Genomic DNA, 20,859 nt, shown 5'->3' with positions numbered 1-20,859 from the left:
ATTTAATGATGATATCTCTAACAATACACAAGATCCTAGAGAACTGGCCATACCAAACAAATTTCTGGAATGAGAATCAAATGTTTTAAATCCTCCATCTGCAGTACAATACATAGCCACAATATTTGAACCAACAGTCAAAATGAAAGACCTGTATTTTTCTCTAATAATGTTTGTAAAAGATCAAAACACATAGAATAGTCAAAACCTTCTGTCACCATATCATGTATACTGCCAGTATAGCTTGGACTGTATTGAAGCTGATAGTTAATGTCAAACATTGTGATTGATTTCAGGCACTTCTGTCAACATCAAACACGATATTGTCTTGATAAAGCTGATAAACTGGTATACAATTCATTACCAAAGTTCGTGATATTGACCAAATACAGTGAGGTAGAAGTGATTATTATGATCTTATATATGAGGGCACACAAAGACATAGCCAATGTCTGTCAACCTCGCTTTAGGAAAAATCTTGAGAAAATAAAGTGAATGTATCAGAAGTATCAAAAAGATAGCTGAATAAGTAAAAGTATGGATACTTTCAAGAAAATTAGGCTTGAGAAAAGGTTCAAAATCTTGAGACACCCGCCTAATGCGGGAGAGTTGACAGCAATGATAGCCACACACTGGCGACAGAATTTGATCCAAATAATGCTACATTTCCATCACTATATGATGCAATTGTTGTTTTAGTGGAATCAATAACAGGGCCAGGATAGTTTCTACAAAGATTAAACTTGCAACAATTCTCTCTGTGAGTGACATTTTTTTTAAAATAATATGTCGAAATATGGCTGCTGCTAAATTGATAATTACACCCACATGGGCTTCATCGACTTTTCCATTTTACTTTATTATTCTTACTCTGCCTCTGTTTATAGGAATATACCTTATTATGAAAAACGCTGACCAGACGTCGTGCTCACAAATCCTTCGTCATAGAATGAAGATTTCTTCGTAATACCGGTTAGTCATGAATTCGAGATGACTTTGGTAAATTTTTCACGATATTATTTCGAACAAGTCTTCTTATGTATCTGCTTTAATGAAAAGCACGTGCAAGCTGTTTCTTTGGAATCCCACTTGGTTCTATGCTTCGTCTTCTTACAACGCGAGAGCGATGGTTACCAAACAAAACAAACTTTGCGTATCGAGATCTAGTTCCATGATCGTGAATTAAAGACAACTGTGCAGCTTTTTCTAATATATCACAGTCATTGGAAGCATCCAAGAAAGCTGGAAAGTAGCTATTAAACAAAAACACCAAAACTAAAATACACGCTCGATAGATAATGGCGGATCTAGAAAGTTGGAAGCGTATGACGCACGTGGTTTCGGGCTTTGCCATAAAAGGATATTGTTGCGCAATTTTTAAATTTTGTGGAGGAAGAAACGGAAAAAACGTAAATCTCAAGTCGGCCTACCACAGGTAGCCCGACTAATAATCTCTTGTGCACGGTCATAGTCAAATAACTCGGATATAAGAGAACAATAACATGTCTCTTTGTAGTTCGCCGGGTTTCCAAACCAGTCCCCTCTACTAACGATGATAGAGCATAGGGACACAAGCGGCATGGAAACAATGCATGAGAAACATCAGGGAAGGGGGGGACACTTATTTCTCTTCCCAGGCGCGTACACTGGAAGTGTGCAGGGTAAACGTGAACCTCCCCTTGGCCGCCAATAAGTGAACGATCATGAAAATACCTATAAATGTGCTTGCCTGTCCATTTTTTACATCAACGTTTTTCCAGCCACTCGACTCATCTGATTTGAACCTCCTCTCTCCCTAGCTACACGACTCATCCAATGTGAACCGAGACACGTACCTACCCAACCCTTCCTGCAAGGAACTCGCTAAGTTCGAGTGGATCGGTATGGTCATGGGAGGGTGTCTTCGCAGTGGGAGAGAACACTTGGTACGTGGGATTTCTTGGCTCATGGAAACCCCTGTTTTTATTTATTTTATTTTTTATTTCCCCATACCACGCTGGTTAAGTTCACAAAGGAAATGGAGAAATAATGCGTGCGAAGGTAGAAAAGAAGCTATTACAGAGCATATTTTTGGTTATTTGATTTTCAGGTTTGAATGGATTTTTTTATTGTTTATATAAGTTTACTGTAGCACGTTTAAGGGAATCATAGGACTCTCCACCTCAATGACTTTTCTTGTAACTAAATCCAGGGTTTATCGGTTTCTTCCTTAATAGTGTCCCTGTTGTCTTCTTCCTTCGCGCTTATTTCAAAACACTTCAGTGCTCTCTTTACCATCAGCTCAGTGTCATCAGTCCAGAACTTGTTGTTACTTGGCCCACCGTTAGGTGCTCTCATTACCACTAGTTCAGTTCAATCAGTTTAGTTCCATCAGTTCAGAATTTGTTGCTATTTATCCCCAAGTTAGGTACTCTCTTTGAAATTGTTCCAGAAGTTGTTGCTATTTATCCCACCGTTAGGAGCTCTCTTTGCAACCCGTTCAAAACTCGTTGCTATTTATCCCACCATTAGGAACTCTCTTTGCAACCTGTTCAGAACTTGTTGCTATTTATCCCACCGTTAGGTGCTCCCCTTACCATCAGTTCAGAGGTTGTTGCTATTTATCCCACCGTTAGGTGCTCCCCTTACCATCAGTTCAGAGGTTGTTGCTATTTATCCCACCATTAGGTGCTCTCTTTCCCATCAGTTCAGAGGTTGTTGCTATTTATCCCACCGTTAGGTGCTCCCCTTACCATCAGTTCAGAGGTTGTTGCTATTTATCCCACCGTTAGGTGCTCTCCTTACCATCAGTTAGAGGTTGTTGCTATTTATCCCACCGTTAGGTGCTCCCCTTACCATCAGTTCAGAGGTTGTTGCTATTTATCCCACCGTTAGGTGCTCCCCTTACCATCAGTTCAGAGGTTGTTGCTATTTATCCCACCGTTAGGTGCTCTCTTTACCATCAGTTCAGAGGTTGTTGCTATTTATCCCACCGTTAGGTGCTCTCTTTGGCATCCTACACGTGGAAGCAGCTCGTGGGCGAGCGCGTATCATGGTCACGTGACTTTCAGTCTGTGGACTTTGCCCAGGTCAAACTTCTCGAGACGCTCGAGTCTATGGACCGCGAAACGTTCGACACCAAGTTCAGCGGTGTGCTCACATTCACCGCGGTATGTATTTTAATGCCTCTATGTTGCATTTCGTGCAGCATCCAGTACCTAATATGTGTGCTCCCCCCTGCAGGTACTCAGTGATAATACGCTAATAAGCTTGGCTCCGGGGGGTGCAGAACGCTACGTGGACTTCGAGGAGAGGAAGGAGTACTGTCGACTGGTGCAAGAGGCACGCATGTTCGAGAGCAAACTACAGGTACATTGGTCTTGGGGTTTTCCTTATTTTTGCTTTGGTCAATCCCATACGAAAGAATTAATGTCACGTGGCAGCCTAGTCACAGGCGTTCTTACCGGGTTTCCTGTGTTCAGCCTAGTCCCAGGCGTTCTTACCAGGCTTCTTGTGTTCAGCCTATTCACAGGTGTTCTTACTGGGTTTCCTGTGTTCAGCCTAGTCCCAGGCGTTCTTACCGGGCTTTTTGTGTTCAGCCTATTCATAGGTGTTCTTACCGGGCTTCCTGTGTTCAGCCTAGTCACAGGTGTTCTTACCGGGCTTCTTGTGTTCAGCCTATTCACAGGTGTTCTTACCGGGATTCCTGTGTTCAGCCTAGTCCCAGGCGTTCTTACCGGGCTTCCTGTGTTCAGCCTAGTCCCAGGCATTCTATTCGGGATTCCTGTATTCAGCCTAGTCCCAGGCGTTCTTACCCGGTTTTCTTATCGGGTTCACTGTGGCTGGTAAGAGTTATGACGTCACAGGGAACTTGACCCAGATAGCAGGCTGCCCAACGGTTCATCTCAGAGCACAGGCAACCCAGTAAGGACGTGTGGGACTAGACTGGTCAGTTAAGTATGGAAGTATGGAACCCCTCCTTACAAAATAATACAGCAGGTGCTACAGTGATAGCATGCCACAAACAAGACAACTTTTCATTCAAACAAAAACGAACTTCCAGTCCTTTCTGTTGCTAAGGACTCCCCTGGGTTGCTAGGCCTTACCTCTGTTGCTACGGCTGAGCCTTTGCTGTTTCTGTTAAGGATTTGTTGCGGTGGGAGGCTCAGAAGGGGCATGCTTACAGTGCCATAAAACAAATTGGGGCATGTTGAATATGGTCCCTCAGTTTGTTTCTGGCTTCATCAAGTGGCCAAGGCCTTAATGTGGTTGCCAAGGCTGAATTTTGTTGCCATGACTGTATTTTATTGTTAAGGCTATCACATGGTCGTCAAGGCTCTAACATGGTTGCTAAGGTTGTATTTCGTTGCCAAGGCTTAAACATGGTTGTTAAGGTTGTATTACGTTGCCAAGGCTCTAACATGGTTGCCAAGGCTGTATTTCGTTGCCAAGGCTCTAACATGGTTGCCAAGGTGTATTGAGTTGCTAAGGCTCTAACATGGTTGCTAAGGTTGCGTTTCGTTCGTCAGGTCGAGGCCATCAGGAGGGGTATGCTGAAGGTGGTCCCTCGTGCCGTGCTGGACCTCATCACGTGGCAGGAGCTGGAGAAGAAGGTGTGCGGGGACCCGGAGATCACCGTCGAGGCACTCAAAAAGAGCAGTAAGTCAGGCAGTCTGACCTCAGCACTATCAGTCCATGGGTATTTTATTCGTAAATATCATAGTCGAGGCACTCAAAAAGAGCAGTAAGTCAGTCAGTCTCACCTTAGCACTATCAGTCCATGGGTATTCCATTCGTAAATATCATAGTCAAGGCACTCAAAAAGAGCAGAAGTCAGGCAGTCTTACCTCAGTACTATCAGTCCATGGGTATTCCATTCGTAAATATTATAGTCAAGGCACTCAAAAAGAGCAGGAAGTCAGGCAGTCTCACCTCAGAACTATCAGTCCATGGGTATTCCATTCGTAAATATCATAGTCGAGGCACTCAAAAAGAGCAGTAAGTCAGTCAGTCTCACTTCAGGACTATCAGTCCATGGGTATTCCATTCGTAAATATCATAGTCAAGGCACTCAAAAAGAGCAGTAAGTCAGTCAGTTTCACCTCAGGACTATCAGTCCATGGGTATTCCATTCGTAAATATCATAGTCGAGGCACTCAAAAAGAGCAGTAAGTCAGTCAGTCTCACCTCAGGACTATCAGTCCATGGGTATTCCATTCGTAAATATCATAGCCAAGGCACTCAAAAAGAGCAGTAAGTCAGGCAGTCTCACCTCAGAACTATCAGTCCATGGGTATTCGATTCGTAAATATGATAGTCGAGGCACTCAAAAAGAGCAGAAGTCAGGCAGTCTCACCTCAGGACTATCAGTCCATGGGTATTCCATTCGTAAATATCATAGTCAAGGCACTCAAAAAGAGCAGTAAGTCAGGCAGTCCAACCTCAGCACTATCAGTCCATGGGTATTCCATTCGTAAATATCATAGTCGAGGCACTCAAAAAGAGCAGAAGTCAGGCAGTCTCACCTCAGGACTATCAGTCCATGGGTATTCCATTCGTAAATATCATAGTCAAGGCACTCAAAAAGAGCAGAAGTCAGGCAGTCTGACCTCAGCACTATCAGTCCATGGGTATTCCATTCGTAAATATCATAGTCAAGGCACTCAAAAAGAGCAGTAAGTCAAGCAGTCCAACCTCAGCACTATCAGTCCATGGGTATTCCATTCGTAAATATCATAGTCGAGGCACTCAAAAAGATGTCAGTTATATTTCGATCAAGCAAAAATCCCGACCAGGAAAAAATCGTTACATCCTCTTCAGATATCAAATGGTCGGCCAAGGAAATATTCTATAAGATATGTGTGACTTGCTGTACATAAGCGATGGGGTCTTGATTGGCCTTTTTGTAGCCACTGCGCATGCGCGAGTAGCTACTATGTCATCATGTCGAAAAAAAAATAATCAAAAGATTTTGGGGTTTGTTAAACAACTCTAACATATTCGCTTCTATGGCAGCTTGGTTTGATAAACAAGAACGCGGCTGTATTCCATTCACATTCCGAGTTATGGCCGTTCAAACTTTATGTCAAGATATTGATTAATAAAGAGCTTGCAATATGTGCCGGAACACACGAGCTCATGTAAACACGCTCCATTTGGTCAAACTTTATGTCAAGATATTGATTAATAAAGAGCTTGCAATACGTGCCGGAACACACGAGCTCATGTAAACACGCTCCATTTGGTTTGACTATGTCATCATGTCGAAAAAAAATAATCAAAAGATTTTGGGGTTTGTTAAACAACTCTAACATATTCGCTTCTATGGCAGCTTGGTTTGATAAACAAGAACGCGGCTGTATTCCATTCACATTCCGAGTTATGGCCGTTCAAACTTTATGTCAAGATATTGATTAATAAAGAGCTTGCAATACGTGCCGGAACACACGAGCTCATGTAAACACGCTCCATTTGGTCATTTCGAGTATTTGAGCTCAAGTTTTTTCGCCCGTATCCGATTCCTTTTGACATCAAATCAAGTAGCAAAGCTTTATTGAGGTTCTCTGTAGGTTCAAATATATTATTTCATACAAAAACATGCCCCCGCAAATTTACTCATTCAATGATGATTTTGCACTTTTTTTGATAATAATGTAAAATACATATCCTACAACAGTAATGTGATCAATTGTAGCGGGTATTTTATCTTTGTGAAAAGTAACTGGAATTCGACATGCCCGACGTGTCTTTCACGGTTCAATACGAGCACTTCGTGGCCAAGTGGTTTGGGTCTGGGATCGGAGTCCGTAGATTGCGTAAGGCCATGGGTTCGATTCCCTCCCAACTGAATTTGTTCTCTTTTTTTTTTCTTTCTTTTTTAATCCTTAGGAGTCTTATACCGTTTGTCAATACTTTTTATAGTATGATTGTACTAAGAAATAACCTAGAGATATGTGATAACATAACAGTTGTAAATACTTGCTACAGTAGCTACATACATGTTACGGGCCTATTTTTTTAATGCAATGAGGTCTATATGTATCTCTTCTACTTGTGTATTGGAATTTTGAGTAACAAACACTCATTTCTCCTCAATGAGTTGATCCTAGCACAAGCCTGCCGTGTTTTCATTCTATCTCCAGGCCACTATGAAGACATTAGCGAGAACGACCGTAGGATCAAAGACCTATGGAACGCGCTGGAAAACTTCACTAATGGTAAGCCTTCTTCGCTGCTGTTAAACAAGTGTATCTGCGTCACTAGTGTCGGAAATGTGTAAATCATTTGCAAATAATGACAATACCCATTCTTTCTGCAGAGGACCGAAGTAGATTTCTTCGCTTCGTGACGGGACGTAGAAGACTACCCGCACAATTATATATCTGCCCTGGAAGAAGGTAATTTTGTACATAGCTGGCGAAGCTTAATGTTAAATATCTACCAGGAAAAAGTTAAATGTTATATATCTACCTAGCCTCCTCCGCGTCTTGGTGGAGTGGTTACCTTTTTTTCGCATTTACAAGATTTGGGTTTCCTGTGGTGCCAAACTTGCCCTTGCTATCTACTCGTGCCTAGTCTTCTCGATACAACGCTCAGTCGGATGAGGCTGGAGGGGGCTAGTACCTACCTGGGAGAAGAGTTCCTTGCGGACAATGAGGGGTAATCGACATGACGGAAAAACATGACGTGACGCTTCCAATAAGCCCATTTCACATCGAATAAGGCGGAGAATTTCTCTGAGTACTTAGTAACTTATAGCAAACAAAATATCAAGTGCGACTTTTTTTTTTAATTTATGCGACGTTTTGTAAAGCGTCATTGAAATTTGAGCTTTTCGTCCCCGAGCTGATTTCACAGGGCAATGATGATCAAGGAAGAATTATCTTAGAAAGCCAAAATCTGGTTATGTGCACTTCGGCCTCACGTTATTTGTGTTTTGAAAATCACTCCGTAATACAAGGAACCTATAGCCATTGTAAGAAATTGTGTCTTCTCTATCTGGGATTGCGCGTTTTCCAGGTTTTTCCGTCATGTCAATCGGATATGCATTATTGCAGACACTCCTGGTTTCTACAAGTTCTCATTGACCTTGTTATAGCACCATAAATCCATGAATTGGTTATTTTATGGATTAATGGTTCAGGGCCAGTTGTGTCAACACTAAGTCTGCTGCTGCCCAGCCGTCCTTTGTGTCACTTTACTAGCCCTAGTAACCATTTATGCAAGAACTAGGTAAAGAATCTTTTTGTACTAAACAAGCAGGTGGAAAACCAAAATGATAGAAAGATTTTGAAGAAATTGACCCGAAAAGCTATATTATACATAATTAACACTAAAACTGAAATCTTCGTTGCCCTAGCAATGCGGAGACAGACTCGCTCCCCGAGGCAGCCACGTGCTCGTCTACACTATTCCTCCCTAAGTACTCAAGGTGGGTCAGACTTGGATTTCTTACCTGTATCCGTATGTTGTTGCATTCGTAAAATACTGTGTGTACGTGCAACTTTGCGTTTCTAAGAATAAACCCTTGGCGCAAGTGGCGTTTTCACGGGGTCTAGAAGCGCAAATCCTGATACCGCATACACCTTGACGCTATGTCAGTGATTTTCCTATGCTGTGATTACAGCTAAAACTGGAAGATAATTCATTTACTATATACGCCATAAGAGAGCCTTCGTGGGTTTATTCCAACATTTCAGGCGCGAAGGGTCACTAGGGTGGTAATTGCAAGAGCGCAACGCAAGTGAGAATCATTCAAACAATCGCAAAAAGTGAGAATCGTTCACTTGCGTTTGGGTTCCAGTGAGAGTCGGAAAATAACGTGCGCTTCGCTTGCGTCCTAGTAAGAACCAACCTTTGAAGGTGGACATATAGGGCATATTGTATATGATACCTATGCCTGATTGCCCTACTGGATACCATGCATATTGTACTCTTTCGGGACTAACACTTAAGGCGAGTTTCACGCGGAAATCTGTCGGGCGGATTGTCTACTAGAGCATTTAAAGCTGCGATTTGTCGGACAAATCGCTTTTCCTACATTTCGTTGCATTCCGAACTCTTTCAGGACAACCATTTTAGCCAGTCGACAAATCTTTCGATCCTCCGAAATGACTGGCTGCTTTAACATAACATCAATCCTATTTCTATTTCTACCTGTAGTGCAAAAGTTGCGGAGGAGAAGATTCGATACGCTTCCTACAACTGCATCGCCATAGACACAGATGTCAGCCCATGGGAGGAATGAACAGCTACGGTCACTATGACGACCTTAATGAACTTTGAACATATTGCTTCTCATAAATCTTTATTTTTCTATTAACATTTTTCACAGAGTAGGTATAACTATGATTTAATTACACCAGTATTTGTGATATACGAGACAGCGTTTGCCATTTTAGGTTACCATTTGCTGTTACACGCTTTGTTAAAATCGACAAATTGGTACAGAGATTATTTACATTAAAAAGTAAATCATGAATGAACCTTCTACTGCCCGAGCGCGTTGAGACTCCCACGTCCAGTGCAAACATTAGGAAAAGCGAGATGACAATGGCCAGGTATGTTTCTACAATTATAACACGACAAGCACAACCATGAACATCAAAAATAGATTTGGATTGTTATTGACGAGTCGCGAGAGAGAATTTATCCTCTTTATCTTGATTTGAAGTTCTAGCATTCCATGTATACAGTTCTAACCATTCCAAGTATGTTTTCGCTGATGACTTTTTTGTGTCGATGGAGTAAGCTGTTCGCCATAGAAGAGGGGGATATCTTTTTTTGTCAAATGGGAAATGGACTTTCTGACATTTTCTTTGTCCAGTGGTCAGTCAAGCAAGAATTCGCCAGCACTGCTGGCCGGTGCTGGCGCAGATTGCACATGACACACTTCACTCCCACCAAGATTAGTAATGCTATGCTTTTACATTTTTACCATTGACCAATTACTTTGACCAATCAGATTTGGCTTGAACACCGTAATCATTTTAAAAATAAGTTCCAGCCAATCAGGTTAGGGTGTTCCCACGCTCAATCGACAGACAAAAATGGTCGACTACGAGTACGAGGTCAAATAAACAACGTCCGGCGTTTCTCATTGGCTGAACTTTTTTTTTTTCAAAATGTCTACGGTTCTCAAGCCGATTCTGATTGGTCAAAGTTGTTCAGCATGGCCCGCTTTCGGTGTCCTCACTGTAATGGTCTTAAAGACACATTATCGCTCTCTCGTCTTCAAGTATTTATCCGAGACATGACGAGCCTATATTTCAGATATTTTAGGCCACTTTAGACCATTATCAAACAATTGGCTCCAGTGATTTCTCAGGCATTGGACTACATTCGCATTTACCAGAGTCTAGATGAGCTGCGACTCGACTATTCAACACGTCATTGATAAGTACTAAGGTTTCGCTCATAGCATCCTACTAGACAACAGGGGACCCAAGCTTCACTCGCCCCCAAACAGTCTCATAACATCCTACTAGACAACAGGGGACCCAAGCTTCACTCGCCCCAAAACAGCCTCATAGCATCCTACTAGACAACAGGGGACCCAAGCTTCACTCGCCCCCAAACAGTCTCATAACATCCTACTAGACAACAGGGGACCCAAGCTTCACTCGCCCCAAAACAGCCTCATAGCATCCTACTAGACAACAGGGGACCCAAGCTTCACTCGCCCCCAAACAGTCTCATAGCTTGAGGAGAGTGGTTGTCAAAAACCCGTGAAATACTATTTAGTTTATTTAGCACTAACACACTGATGTCTTTGTTCTTTTGTCCCGGCTTGACTATTAAAGTGATTTTCATTAACCCGTGAACTACATACACTTTAGCGTGTTACACTTTATCGTGATCTGATTCTATTGTTCTCTTTTGTGTTTTACTGACCATTACCCGTTGACTATCACACTTTGTTTCACGGGATAATGAAAACCTTTGTACACTTTAACAATGACATTTTGTTGCACGGGATTTTGAAAACCATTATTTATACAAGGGTATATAAAAATGATAAATTACACTAATATCGTCACTACATGACATTGCGGATATAATTTCAAGTATTGATAAAATTCGTATCTCCGTGCGACCATGTAATATCCTCTATTTGCATTTAAGGCTCTTTAGCTAGCGACCGAGTGGAACTTGAAGCAGCTGATACCTACTGAGGTAATGCCAGGCACTTAGTGATGCGTCACCTTGACAACAACTTCAGCACGATTTCTGCCCCTTTGCTGGTGTGTTCCTTAATCTTGTTGACGTGGGGCTTGAGCTGTTTCTTGGCCTGATCAGCTACGCCTGGCACAGTACTCTCTAATAAGCTGCAACAGGAACATGCTTCAAGTCAGGATGACAGCACATTATAGCCAGAAAGATTTGATACTTCAGATTAAGCGGTGGGGACCAGCACCCTGTCCAACAGGTCCCCACCACTTGCACTCGGACAGGGCGTGGTCCCCACCATTTAGATTTGGACAGGGTGCTAGTCCCCACCACTCGCAATCAGACAGCGTATTTTGGGGGACCATTACCCTGTCTAACTCTAAATGGTGGAATCCAGTACCCTTAGTAATTGTGTGTGGTGGAGACAAGCACCCTGTCCACGAACACCCTTAGAAAAGTGAGGACCAACACCATGTCCCCATTTGTAAATAGTTGGGACAACATTAGGTATCAGACTGTCCAAAATGGTTGAGGTGTTGAGGTTCAACACGTTACCTGGCAACGACAAAGGCTCCTCTGTTCACTTTGCACCACTCTAGCAGTGTTCCAGAGTCAAGGACGTCAAGAAGTGTACGTGAGAAAAACACTGAAATTACAACAGAAACACCGCCAAGCCTATTATGATGGTTCATCTTAATGGGAAAGTCAACAACAACAACAACGACGCTAAAGAGAGTGATATTAGAGCCCGTGCAAACAGTGCCAACATCACCTTGCATACTCATGGAATTGTGAATTCCATGAGTTAAAATGTAATGGGTTAAATGTAATAAAGAAAAACACAAACAAGTCTCAACAATGAGAAAAATAAGCCACCACTTAATTAAGACCCCCGACCGTCTCTAAAGCCAAACCTAGATACATAAAAAGGATTAGACTCCCACCCAAAGTTCCAAAATTCTGGTTAATGCTGTTTGACCTCTGGCTTAACATTCTCATAAAGATGAGGGATTGTCCCAAATTACACCATTAAAAAAAAACCAATCTAACCCGGATTCAAAACCACTGAGCCATTGTATAACTGTTCTGTGGCAATAGTCATAGACCCGAATCCCTCCAAAACACCTTTAGGGTACGTACCATCTTTGCCAGCCTCCAGTTTATCCTTATCCTGTAGAATGAGCCTCTTCAGGGCAAAATGTCCACTGGCACTCTTAACTAGATGGTCCTAAAGAGGAGATATTCATCAAGTAAGCTTTATGATACTGAGTATCGATAATAGCCTTAATGGCATTACATAGCGTTGTTTTACAGAAAATATAATGGAGCAACCCCAAAATCAGGCTTCCTAATACACGCCCTGTGACTTGTTACCTCTTCATCTACTGATGATGCATCCAAAGCTTTGTTGGCTGCTTTAGCAATTGCCTTCATAGCAGAAACAACATCTCCTGTGAACAATATCAAACATGGAGAGATCGGGTCTTGATACATAGGCTATGGAAAGCAGTAGATATTATAAAATTACACTCGTAAATCACGCGCTTTGATTGGTCAAGGGTCCATGTGTTATTAGAGGACACGCGCACTTGGCGTCAGCAAGCCCGCTCGCTTCGCAAGATTTCACAGGTTGAAAACGTATGTTAAACGACTCTGAAACGGAGTAGTTGCGCTTACTCTGTTTCACATAACATACCTTTTCAACCTTGTGTTGATTTATACCTTGGTTCCTAGTAAGCAGGTTAGCGCTAACTCAGAGATGAACACAGCTTTACATTTGATTGGTTAAAAAGGGCACTTATCCCTGGGTTAGCGTTGACCAGCTTTCTAGGAACCCGACCATGTATTGTATTTGTCATTTCTTGCTGCAAACTGTACTTCTTGCTATGACTCACCAGTACAATTACTAAGAGCGGCCATGACCAGTTGGCATGTTCCCTTGTCCATCATCAGCTCCTCGCCATGATCACATACAAGCTGCACAAGACTCGGAGATATGGCATCCAGCAACTCCTTTCTTCTCAACTCTGGGTCTTTCTTACTGTTAGGTAACGGAATAAAAGTAAGATAAATGTGCCCAAACGGGACTTGCGCTCAGAATCACGGGTACTTGCACTTCAAAATAATGGCAGTGCTGCGACCCAAAATAACATGGGACGGCACGTCATAATTCTATGGAATGCAGAAAAAAAAATGCGAATAACCCGAGGGATTAGTTTACTTTTTTTTTTCTCAGGGTTTAATTATACCTAGAAGCATATAACTAATCTAAACAACCAAACTTCATGATGAGTTAAGATTTCCCATTCCCTACTTTAACTGACGTTTTTGAAATAGGTGTAGGACATATTTCTAAGTAAAATCTATTTTGAAGTCTCTCATGAGTAATCTTTTAAATAAAAATGTATGCCATCTAGGCAACAATAAGGAAGTCTTTTAGTTTTACTGATTCTATGTATATGTTGTGGTTTGAAATGCTTCTTGGTTTGAAATTGTTAAAACCAGTTTGAAAAAAATTCAAACCATGCCACATTTGTTGTGGTTTGAAATGCTTCTTGGTTTGAATTTTTTTCAAACTGGTTTTAACAATTTCAAACCAAGAAGCATTTCAAACCACAACATATACCACCAAGTATACAGCATACCAACAGGGTGGTAAAGGGTTTTTTTTTTTTTCGTGAAACGAGATTTGGCCATTTTCACTGTCGAGCAACGTGAAATCGTCCATTTCGACGTCCGTGAAACGTGAATTAACTCTCCTCGTGAAACGTGGAAAAGAGCAGTTTCAAGTCTCCGTGAATCGAGATTTAGCTCAAGCTTTTGAGTGTGTTGATTGGAGAAACTGACTTTTCAAAAATAGATATTTATTGTTGTCGTATGCAGTAAATATAAGTATTTTTGGATTTTGGATGTGGTACTACTGTATTTGCGAGTTATGGACGCGATATTAGGTATCTTAAAACGTGAAATGTGAAAAGGCCATTTTTCGGTCCGTGAAACGTTAAAAAGCTATTTTTTGGGTTTATGAAACGTGATCCATACCCCCCTTTACCACCCCGTACCAAGAACGTGGCATTATTGCAATGCCCTTAGATCTCTCAGTGAGCAAGAGTCTCTTGTCTGCATTCAAAACAAATGCTGTCGTTGCAAATACTTTAAGGCCCTTATTACATTGCGAAGTTCCGTTTACATACATGGGAGCTCCCATATAGCCGGATAAAAAAGAGACATATGTTTAAAGTCGCATTGTCACCAGTTTACTTCCGGAGGTCCGAAGGAAACTTCAATTGTTAAAAGACAAAAAAATCTTTTAAAATCCGAGATATTAAAACGGGCCATCCGCTTTAAACTATCAATCACATCCTCAAATAAACTTCCATTAAACACACTGCTTTTAATATTTTGAAATATTTCGCGTTTTCCGTTAAAAATCATCGGATATTGTTACGTAATCGACCGGAAGTAAACTAGTGACAATGCGGCTTTAAGCAGTCAAAAGTTTGATCGGCATCGTGTCAGTGGGGCCTGAATGGTTCTGTAGCAGACCCGATGTTCTGTTGTTCCATACCTGTATTGGTTATTGTCTCCTTTCTTCAGTAGCTCTACAATATCAGGGTGGAAGTGGGTGGATGCCCGCGGCATGAGTAGGTACAACAGCACTTTACGTCCATATGTGTCTTGTGCTATGTCTTTTAGGTTGGCTATTATTTCCTAAAATAACATATTCATTGAGTGTCATTAAACGGCTAGCCTATCGCCGAGCATCAGTGAACATCAAAGGATCCAACACAAGATGCAATTTCAGGGCCATATTTATAAATTTATAAGGAAACGACAAGTAGAGGTGTGGCTGTGCGCCCTGTACAGCTGTGCCCTCTCTCATGCCTCCTTTCCTATATTTTCAGGCGCCCGTTTCTTCAAACACCCGAGAATTCTCGGGCCCGGAAACTTTATTTTGCATTTTTGCCCAAAATTTCGCATGTTTTTCTTATTGAGAACCGCTTTCATCTTTTAGAACAGTTTGAACTTTCTTTGGTTCGTATTTCAAATGATTACGCTCAATAGGGCTATTTTAGAAGTTTTGCTGAAGCCAGAAATTTACCAGAAAAGTCTCGGGTGACTGCGAGGTCCCGAAAAACTTTCTTAATATTTAAGCCATGTGAATTTCGGGCCCGAGAAGTTCGGGAAAAATCAAAATCTATAAATCTATAAAGATAATCATCCTTAAAATGAATCTTTGTGGTAAAATACGATGTTTGACTATATTTCAACACATTTAGATACCATACATAGAAGTTAGCCAACTTTTCAAATTTAAGGAATAAATCGTTTTCGGGCCCGATAATTCTCGGGTGTTTTGAGAAACGAGCCACAGGCCTGAGACAGCGGCTCCGTCATGGCACACTGCTTTTCTCAGCTACATGAAATACACACACAGCACCTTCAAAGCACTACTGTAGCAATGCTGTAGCTGTTTTTGCCAATAATGGTGGTACTGTTTTTACACAGCGTAGAGTGCTTAGAGCTGTTTCCAAGGGGGGGGGGGGGGGGGGGGGGGACAAGAGTAATCTCATCAGAATTACATGCTGTACGTACAGGAAAAATGATCTTCTTGACAAGTACTGTGTCATCTACCACATCAAAAAGGGAAAGCATTACGAGATGGCCATACTCTTCCTGGAGAAAACAAAAACATGTAAACAATGTAAACATGCAACAACAACAATAGTAAATCCTACAGTACTGTGTGTACCCAAACAATTTGCCATCAGATTACTAAAGATCATTTATGTGCATCACGTTGACTGAGAAATAAGGACTGTCAACTGGCTGGATAAGCAGTAGACGAACTCTCAAGTCGGCCGCCCGGTAGAGTCAGCACAGAAGTGTCACTCTAGGTCTGCCTTTACGGCGTGTGTCCACCTCACGGACACCCACTAAGATTCAGACCATGATTAAGTCTCTGGTTTTCAAGTGTTCATAAAGAACAAATGAGTGGATCGTATCAGATCCGTGGAATATCATCACTTGGCAAGTGTTAAGGGTGATATGATAAAAGCTAATAGCTTGTTTGTTAAACAGTACATAAAAGGCTTTTCAAACAGACGCGCATTTTACCAGTACCTTAGTCTAAATCTGTACCTTACATATCTTTGGAATATAAGTCTTGAATGTCTTCAGTATAGTTTTACGATCCTGCAATAATAGTTAAATTGTATCAGCAAGAGTGTGGTTATTTTGTTTTTTTAAGAAAACAAATGTTTGAGGAGGTGTATACCTTGGTGCTTCCATTCCAAAGGCAATGCATAGCCACTCTGGATCCATCGTGAGTGTGTAGTATGAGTACAACACATTCCTTTATGGCTTCAATCATCTCCTTAAAAGATCATTCAAAGAACAATAAATGCTATAGAGGGAAAATAAAAGGGAAATCTCCTTCCATCCCCTGGATCACTAATTTAGCAATCTCTTACTTGTTATCTGTACAAAAATAGTTTTATTCAAGCCGACTCAGGCTCAGGGATTAGCAATTTCAAAGGAGACTTATAATTTGTGACTGCTAGCGTGGCAGTGTTCTTGTTATAATTGCAAATTTGAGTCCAGGGTTAGTGGGGCTTTCTCTTTTATAGCAGAATCTTGTGTTTAACATGTACTGTATCAGTTGAGCAGTATTTATAGTACTGGCTTTTTACCATCCGCCTTTGTCTGATATATTTTTTAATACTTTGTAATAAAAAAAATGATACAATAAAAAAAAGTGGAAATCTTTATTTAAAACTGTTGAATACTTCAGTAATGTCCTGAGAACCATCAATGTAATGCAGGATTTGTTATTTTATAGTATCAGCTAGAATAAATGCTTTATAAACAATATATAGCATAAATTGTGGTAAAACTAACTATTGCATTGATTACACTGAATGTTTAACTTACACTTTTGGCATTATCATCAGCGAATGTCATATACTCAGACAAAACTCTGTGCACAATATTGTGAGTTATCACAGATCTAGAAAATAAAATTAAAAAAGATTTAGTAAATAATAACATTTTTAATCATAGAGTAGGTTATAACACTTGGGCTAAAAGTAATTGCCGATCAGTAGCAACAAGTGCCAGATTTGAAAACCAAAGAATGGCAAATGATCAGAACAGACAATGGTTTTGGCTTTACTAAACAAATTAATCTTGAGTGCAATTTGACTAAAATGATGGGCCCATAGGCTATAGTGTTGGCTCAGAGCCCATTCGGGCATGGGTTATATAATTGAAAAACATAGCTTGTACAGCATTAGTCCTCATTGTGTGGTACATATAAATACTTACTTGTCCGTCAAAGGTCCTAAAGCTTCCTTCAAGTTTCTAAGGATTTCGTCTTTCTTTTCAGGTTGCTCAGCCAATATCTTGGCAAGGTTTCTGTTATCTAATGTCTAGGCAAATTAACAAAATCATTTCATAATAATAAAACTTGAAACACACAAAGAACATCTTGCTGTGGCATAAAAAAGTAACATATAACTTACAAAAAAACATGCATCATACACAGAACTGTAGTATAGTGCCCCCTGATGGTGTGTACATACATACACATTGATAATGCACCTGGATGGTGCTGATGGTGGGAGAAAGGAGACAAAGTAAAAACATGGTCAAATGCTATTGCTAATGACAAGTGTCTGATCTGCAGCCTGGCCTGGCAGTAGATGGTACTCATGGAATAGAAGAGTGTTTGGTATGTAACATGAAGCATCAAACCCAGTGGATAATTGCATTAAATGTCGAATCGTGAGACATGATACAGAAGATTACAACACAATTATGCAAACATGCATAATTTATGAAATATTTACTTGTGAATAGGAATTTTATGCTTTTCCTCCGGTGATTTATATTATCCAGACACAAAATAGTATTGGTATCCCTGTGTAACAGGGGGGTCCAGATGGCATGACTATTGGGACAATGGGCACATGGCATTGCTATTGACACCCCCCCCTTCCCCGGGTATATGTGCATTTGGACACCATTCGGCTGCTGAACTTCGTACTATGTACTGTAGCAGCATTGCGACAGATTTTCCCGTCCTTGCCCATCCCAGTAGTCAGTCATTGTAGGTGTTTTGGTTGTCCTCACCCTTTACTGGGCTGTTTTTGCAAAATGGTTGTTTTTATCAATTAAATAGCTTTGGGCTAAAGTAGCCCATAGCCAATATCAACCAATCTTAGTTTTGATGTATGTTACTATCCCAGTAAACCTAGCGCAGGCCAATGCAGCACTTATTAATTGACAGTTTGTTTATACAGAAGGGGAGAAGTATAAAATGTCCAAAATTAAACAATTTATTGACAGACTTTTCACTTTGTTTTATTGACTGACAATATGCACTCTAAGAAATGCTTACATTATAATGATCAGCAAACGCTAGCATGATTAAAAGACTTTCAACACGCAAGTGATGTAAAGTTTGTTGTTAACTGACCTTGAAGACAGCAAATTCTGGTCCATAAAATTCTTGAATCAAAGAAGCCTTCTGAGCAGCCACAGCGTAGTCTGTATAAATTGCTTCCATGATCTCAGATGCTTCCTGTGAAAATAAGTGCAAAAAGTCAGGAAATCAAAGCACATGCCAAACCTATGAAACAATGAGCTATTTCAAACAAGTAATGTACAATACCTTGTGTCTGATCAGCTTTCGCACTTTGCCATGGAAACATTTGATGATAGTATTTCTTTGCTCTTTGGTCCTGTAGAGAAGAAGACAGATGAATCTTTTCATGTCCTTTTAAGGATAACATGTACTGTAAGTCCAAGGAGAATACTCAGCTATGTGCAAGGGGGGAGGGAGGGTAGGAAATATCTCATAAAATGTCATACATACCTAAATACAGTAGGTCATCAAGTTCCTATGTATTCTAGTATAAGCTGATATGTGGTTTTTGGTGTGAGAAAATGGGAAATGTTATACTGTACAGTTGCTGTTAGATTTTCTACTTACCCATACTTCAACATCTTTTTCACAAAAAACTTTGAATATTTTGACTTCAACATGTCACTCAAATCATCTGGGGAAAAAATACTAGTATTACAGCAACACAACATTGATGGGTATGAAATTTCAGATGTTCTTAGGGTGTTCTTAGTTACCTTTGAACTGCTCAAACAGTGCTTGCTTCTGTGCAGGAGTTCCAAACTTGATGCAACTCTGCATAACTCTCCCAGTATCATGTTTGAAGATCACCTGGTGAATCGATCACCCATACAATTAGGCTGTTTGCCTTGGGACACTTGTACAGGTAAAGAAACAAACAGCATACCTCATGGGTGTGTCCAGCTATTAGCTTGAGGATGTCACTAATCAGCTTGACTTTCTGTGATTTTGCAACATCATTCCTAAAAGCAAATAGGCAATGTGCTACTGTGATAGGCTGTCCTCACCCTTTATATCTCAATGTAATGGAATAATACCTTCTTAGTGTCTCATAATGCTGCTTCAGGGAATGGATAAGATCATAACTCTCATCATGTTTCTTTCTATATTCTTTTCTCTCCTTTTTCTTCATCTTCCATATATCCTGTTTATCTTCTGTATCTGTAAACATACATTACATTCAGAACACCCACTGTGGGACCTTTAGGGATTGACCAAACAACAACATGTTTATGTCGATGGCTCACAAAGAGTCATAAATATTTCAAGTTTGTTGTTTGTTGATGTAATCAAGATGTGGCCCTCTCGAGATGAAATGCAAAGATAACATATAAAAGTATAACATTACGATTTAGCCTTGTCACTAAGCGTTATATACAGTTATTAGGTAGCGAATTGTGGGAGTTTTCGGGCTTATAGGGATACTGAATGGGGCTGTTGTCATTTGGGGGGAGTCACTGGATACCTCTGTGGTTGGTCCTTTATAAACATTATCACACTGTTTGGCTAAAATGTTTTTTGTGAGGGTTTTACATGCACCAGGACGATATCTTACCTCCTTCAGATGGTTTAGTGTCTTTGTTACTTGAGGCTTTTGGAGTGGAAAATTTTACATCTTTACTATTACTCTTGTTACCAAACTTCTTTTGTTTAGGAAATGGCGTCCTCTTGCTTCTTTCTTTGGAATCTTTTTTGTGAAAAACTTTCTTTCCTTTTGCTTTCTTCGAGTCAAACTTTCCACCGGACTTGATCTTCTTGTTGGGCTTTTTGTTATCTACACTTCCTCTCTTTTTACCCCGACCGGCACTTCTACAGTATAAACGTAAAATCGTGTTACTGGAATGTTCTTTTTTGTTGTTGATGAACACGGTTAACATCAGAACTCTACTATACAATTAGCATCTTTTCTGAGGTAAATAGCACTTCTTTTGCAACCTTATTTCTAATTAAAGAGGTTGTTCTAATAAAGCTCCAAAATCATTTTAATCTCCAGAAGAAAAAACAACGAATATGGGAACGATAAAAATGTTTCCTCGCTTCGTGATGACTGTTTAGAAACAAGTCATGGGATTTCGTATATCTTAATGCGACAATGGCTTAATGTAATACCCTTCGTAGCATCTCGGTTGAGTAAATAGTCATAGTATTAACAATTTTAGCAGAAATTAAGAGATTACCAAGACATTTCCAAGCTTACCTATCATTCTCGGCCGCCATCTTGTTTGCACGTGCTTAATAGTTTATAAGCCCGCAATACTGCAGCGGTGTTATTTGCGGGTTCC

General features: G+C 40.6%; 2 protein-coding genes and 1 non-coding gene across 6 annotated transcripts in view; 1 reads left to right on the top strand and 2 right to left on the bottom strand.

Moving 5' to 3' along the window:
• The window catches only part of LOC5514428 (E3 ubiquitin-protein ligase HECTD3-like), a 23,706-nt gene extending 14,246 nt beyond the window's left edge, over positions 1-9,460 (top strand). For all 4 annotated transcript variants that reach the window (XM_048732329.1, XM_048732339.1, XM_048732333.1 and 1 more), the window contains exons 15-22: positions 1,800-1,925; positions 2,979-3,149; positions 3,223-3,348; positions 4,509-4,638; positions 7,122-7,196; positions 7,298-7,376; positions 8,339-8,410; positions 9,142-9,460. In XM_048732329.1, the coding sequence (XP_048588286.1) occupies positions 1,800-1,925; positions 2,979-3,149; positions 3,223-3,348; positions 4,509-4,638; positions 7,122-7,196; positions 7,298-7,376; positions 8,339-8,410; positions 9,142-9,226 (864 nt within the window). In that variant the 3' untranslated portion in view covers positions 9,227-9,460. The remainder of the gene's footprint in view (positions 1-1,799; positions 1,926-2,978; positions 3,150-3,222; positions 3,349-4,508; positions 4,639-7,121; positions 7,197-7,297; positions 7,377-8,338; positions 8,411-9,141) is intronic.
• On the bottom strand, positions 9,270-20,859 carry LOC5514462 (pumilio homolog 3). The gene is made up of 19 exons (XM_001634561.3): positions 20,775-20,859; positions 20,133-20,386; positions 19,615-19,738; positions 19,464-19,539; positions 19,294-19,387; positions 19,145-19,211; positions 18,824-18,893; positions 18,629-18,733; positions 17,476-17,579; positions 17,083-17,158; positions 16,427-16,525; positions 16,291-16,344; positions 15,745-15,825; positions 14,717-14,859; positions 13,044-13,189; positions 12,523-12,599; positions 12,289-12,376; positions 11,704-11,794; positions 9,270-11,306 (listed from the first exon to the last, which is right to left on the bottom strand). The coding sequence occupies exons 1-19, from the start codon at positions 20,792-20,794 to the stop codon at positions 11,180-11,182; spliced, it is 1,896 nt and encodes a 631-aa protein (XP_001634611.1). The 5' UTR covers positions 20,795-20,859; the 3' UTR covers positions 9,270-11,179.
• On the bottom strand, positions 15,912-16,181 carry LOC116619367. Its single transcript, XR_004296654.1, has one exon. It is a non-coding gene; the product is annotated as a small nucleolar RNA U85 (small nucleolar RNA).

This window comes from Nematostella vectensis, chromosome 1, assembly GCF_932526225.1.
Source record: "Nematostella vectensis chromosome 1, jaNemVect1.1, whole genome shotgun sequence".
NCBI lineage: Eukaryota > Metazoa > Cnidaria > Anthozoa > Actiniaria > Edwardsiidae > Nematostella > Nematostella vectensis.
This window is presented reverse-complemented; position numbering and strand designations above follow the sequence as displayed.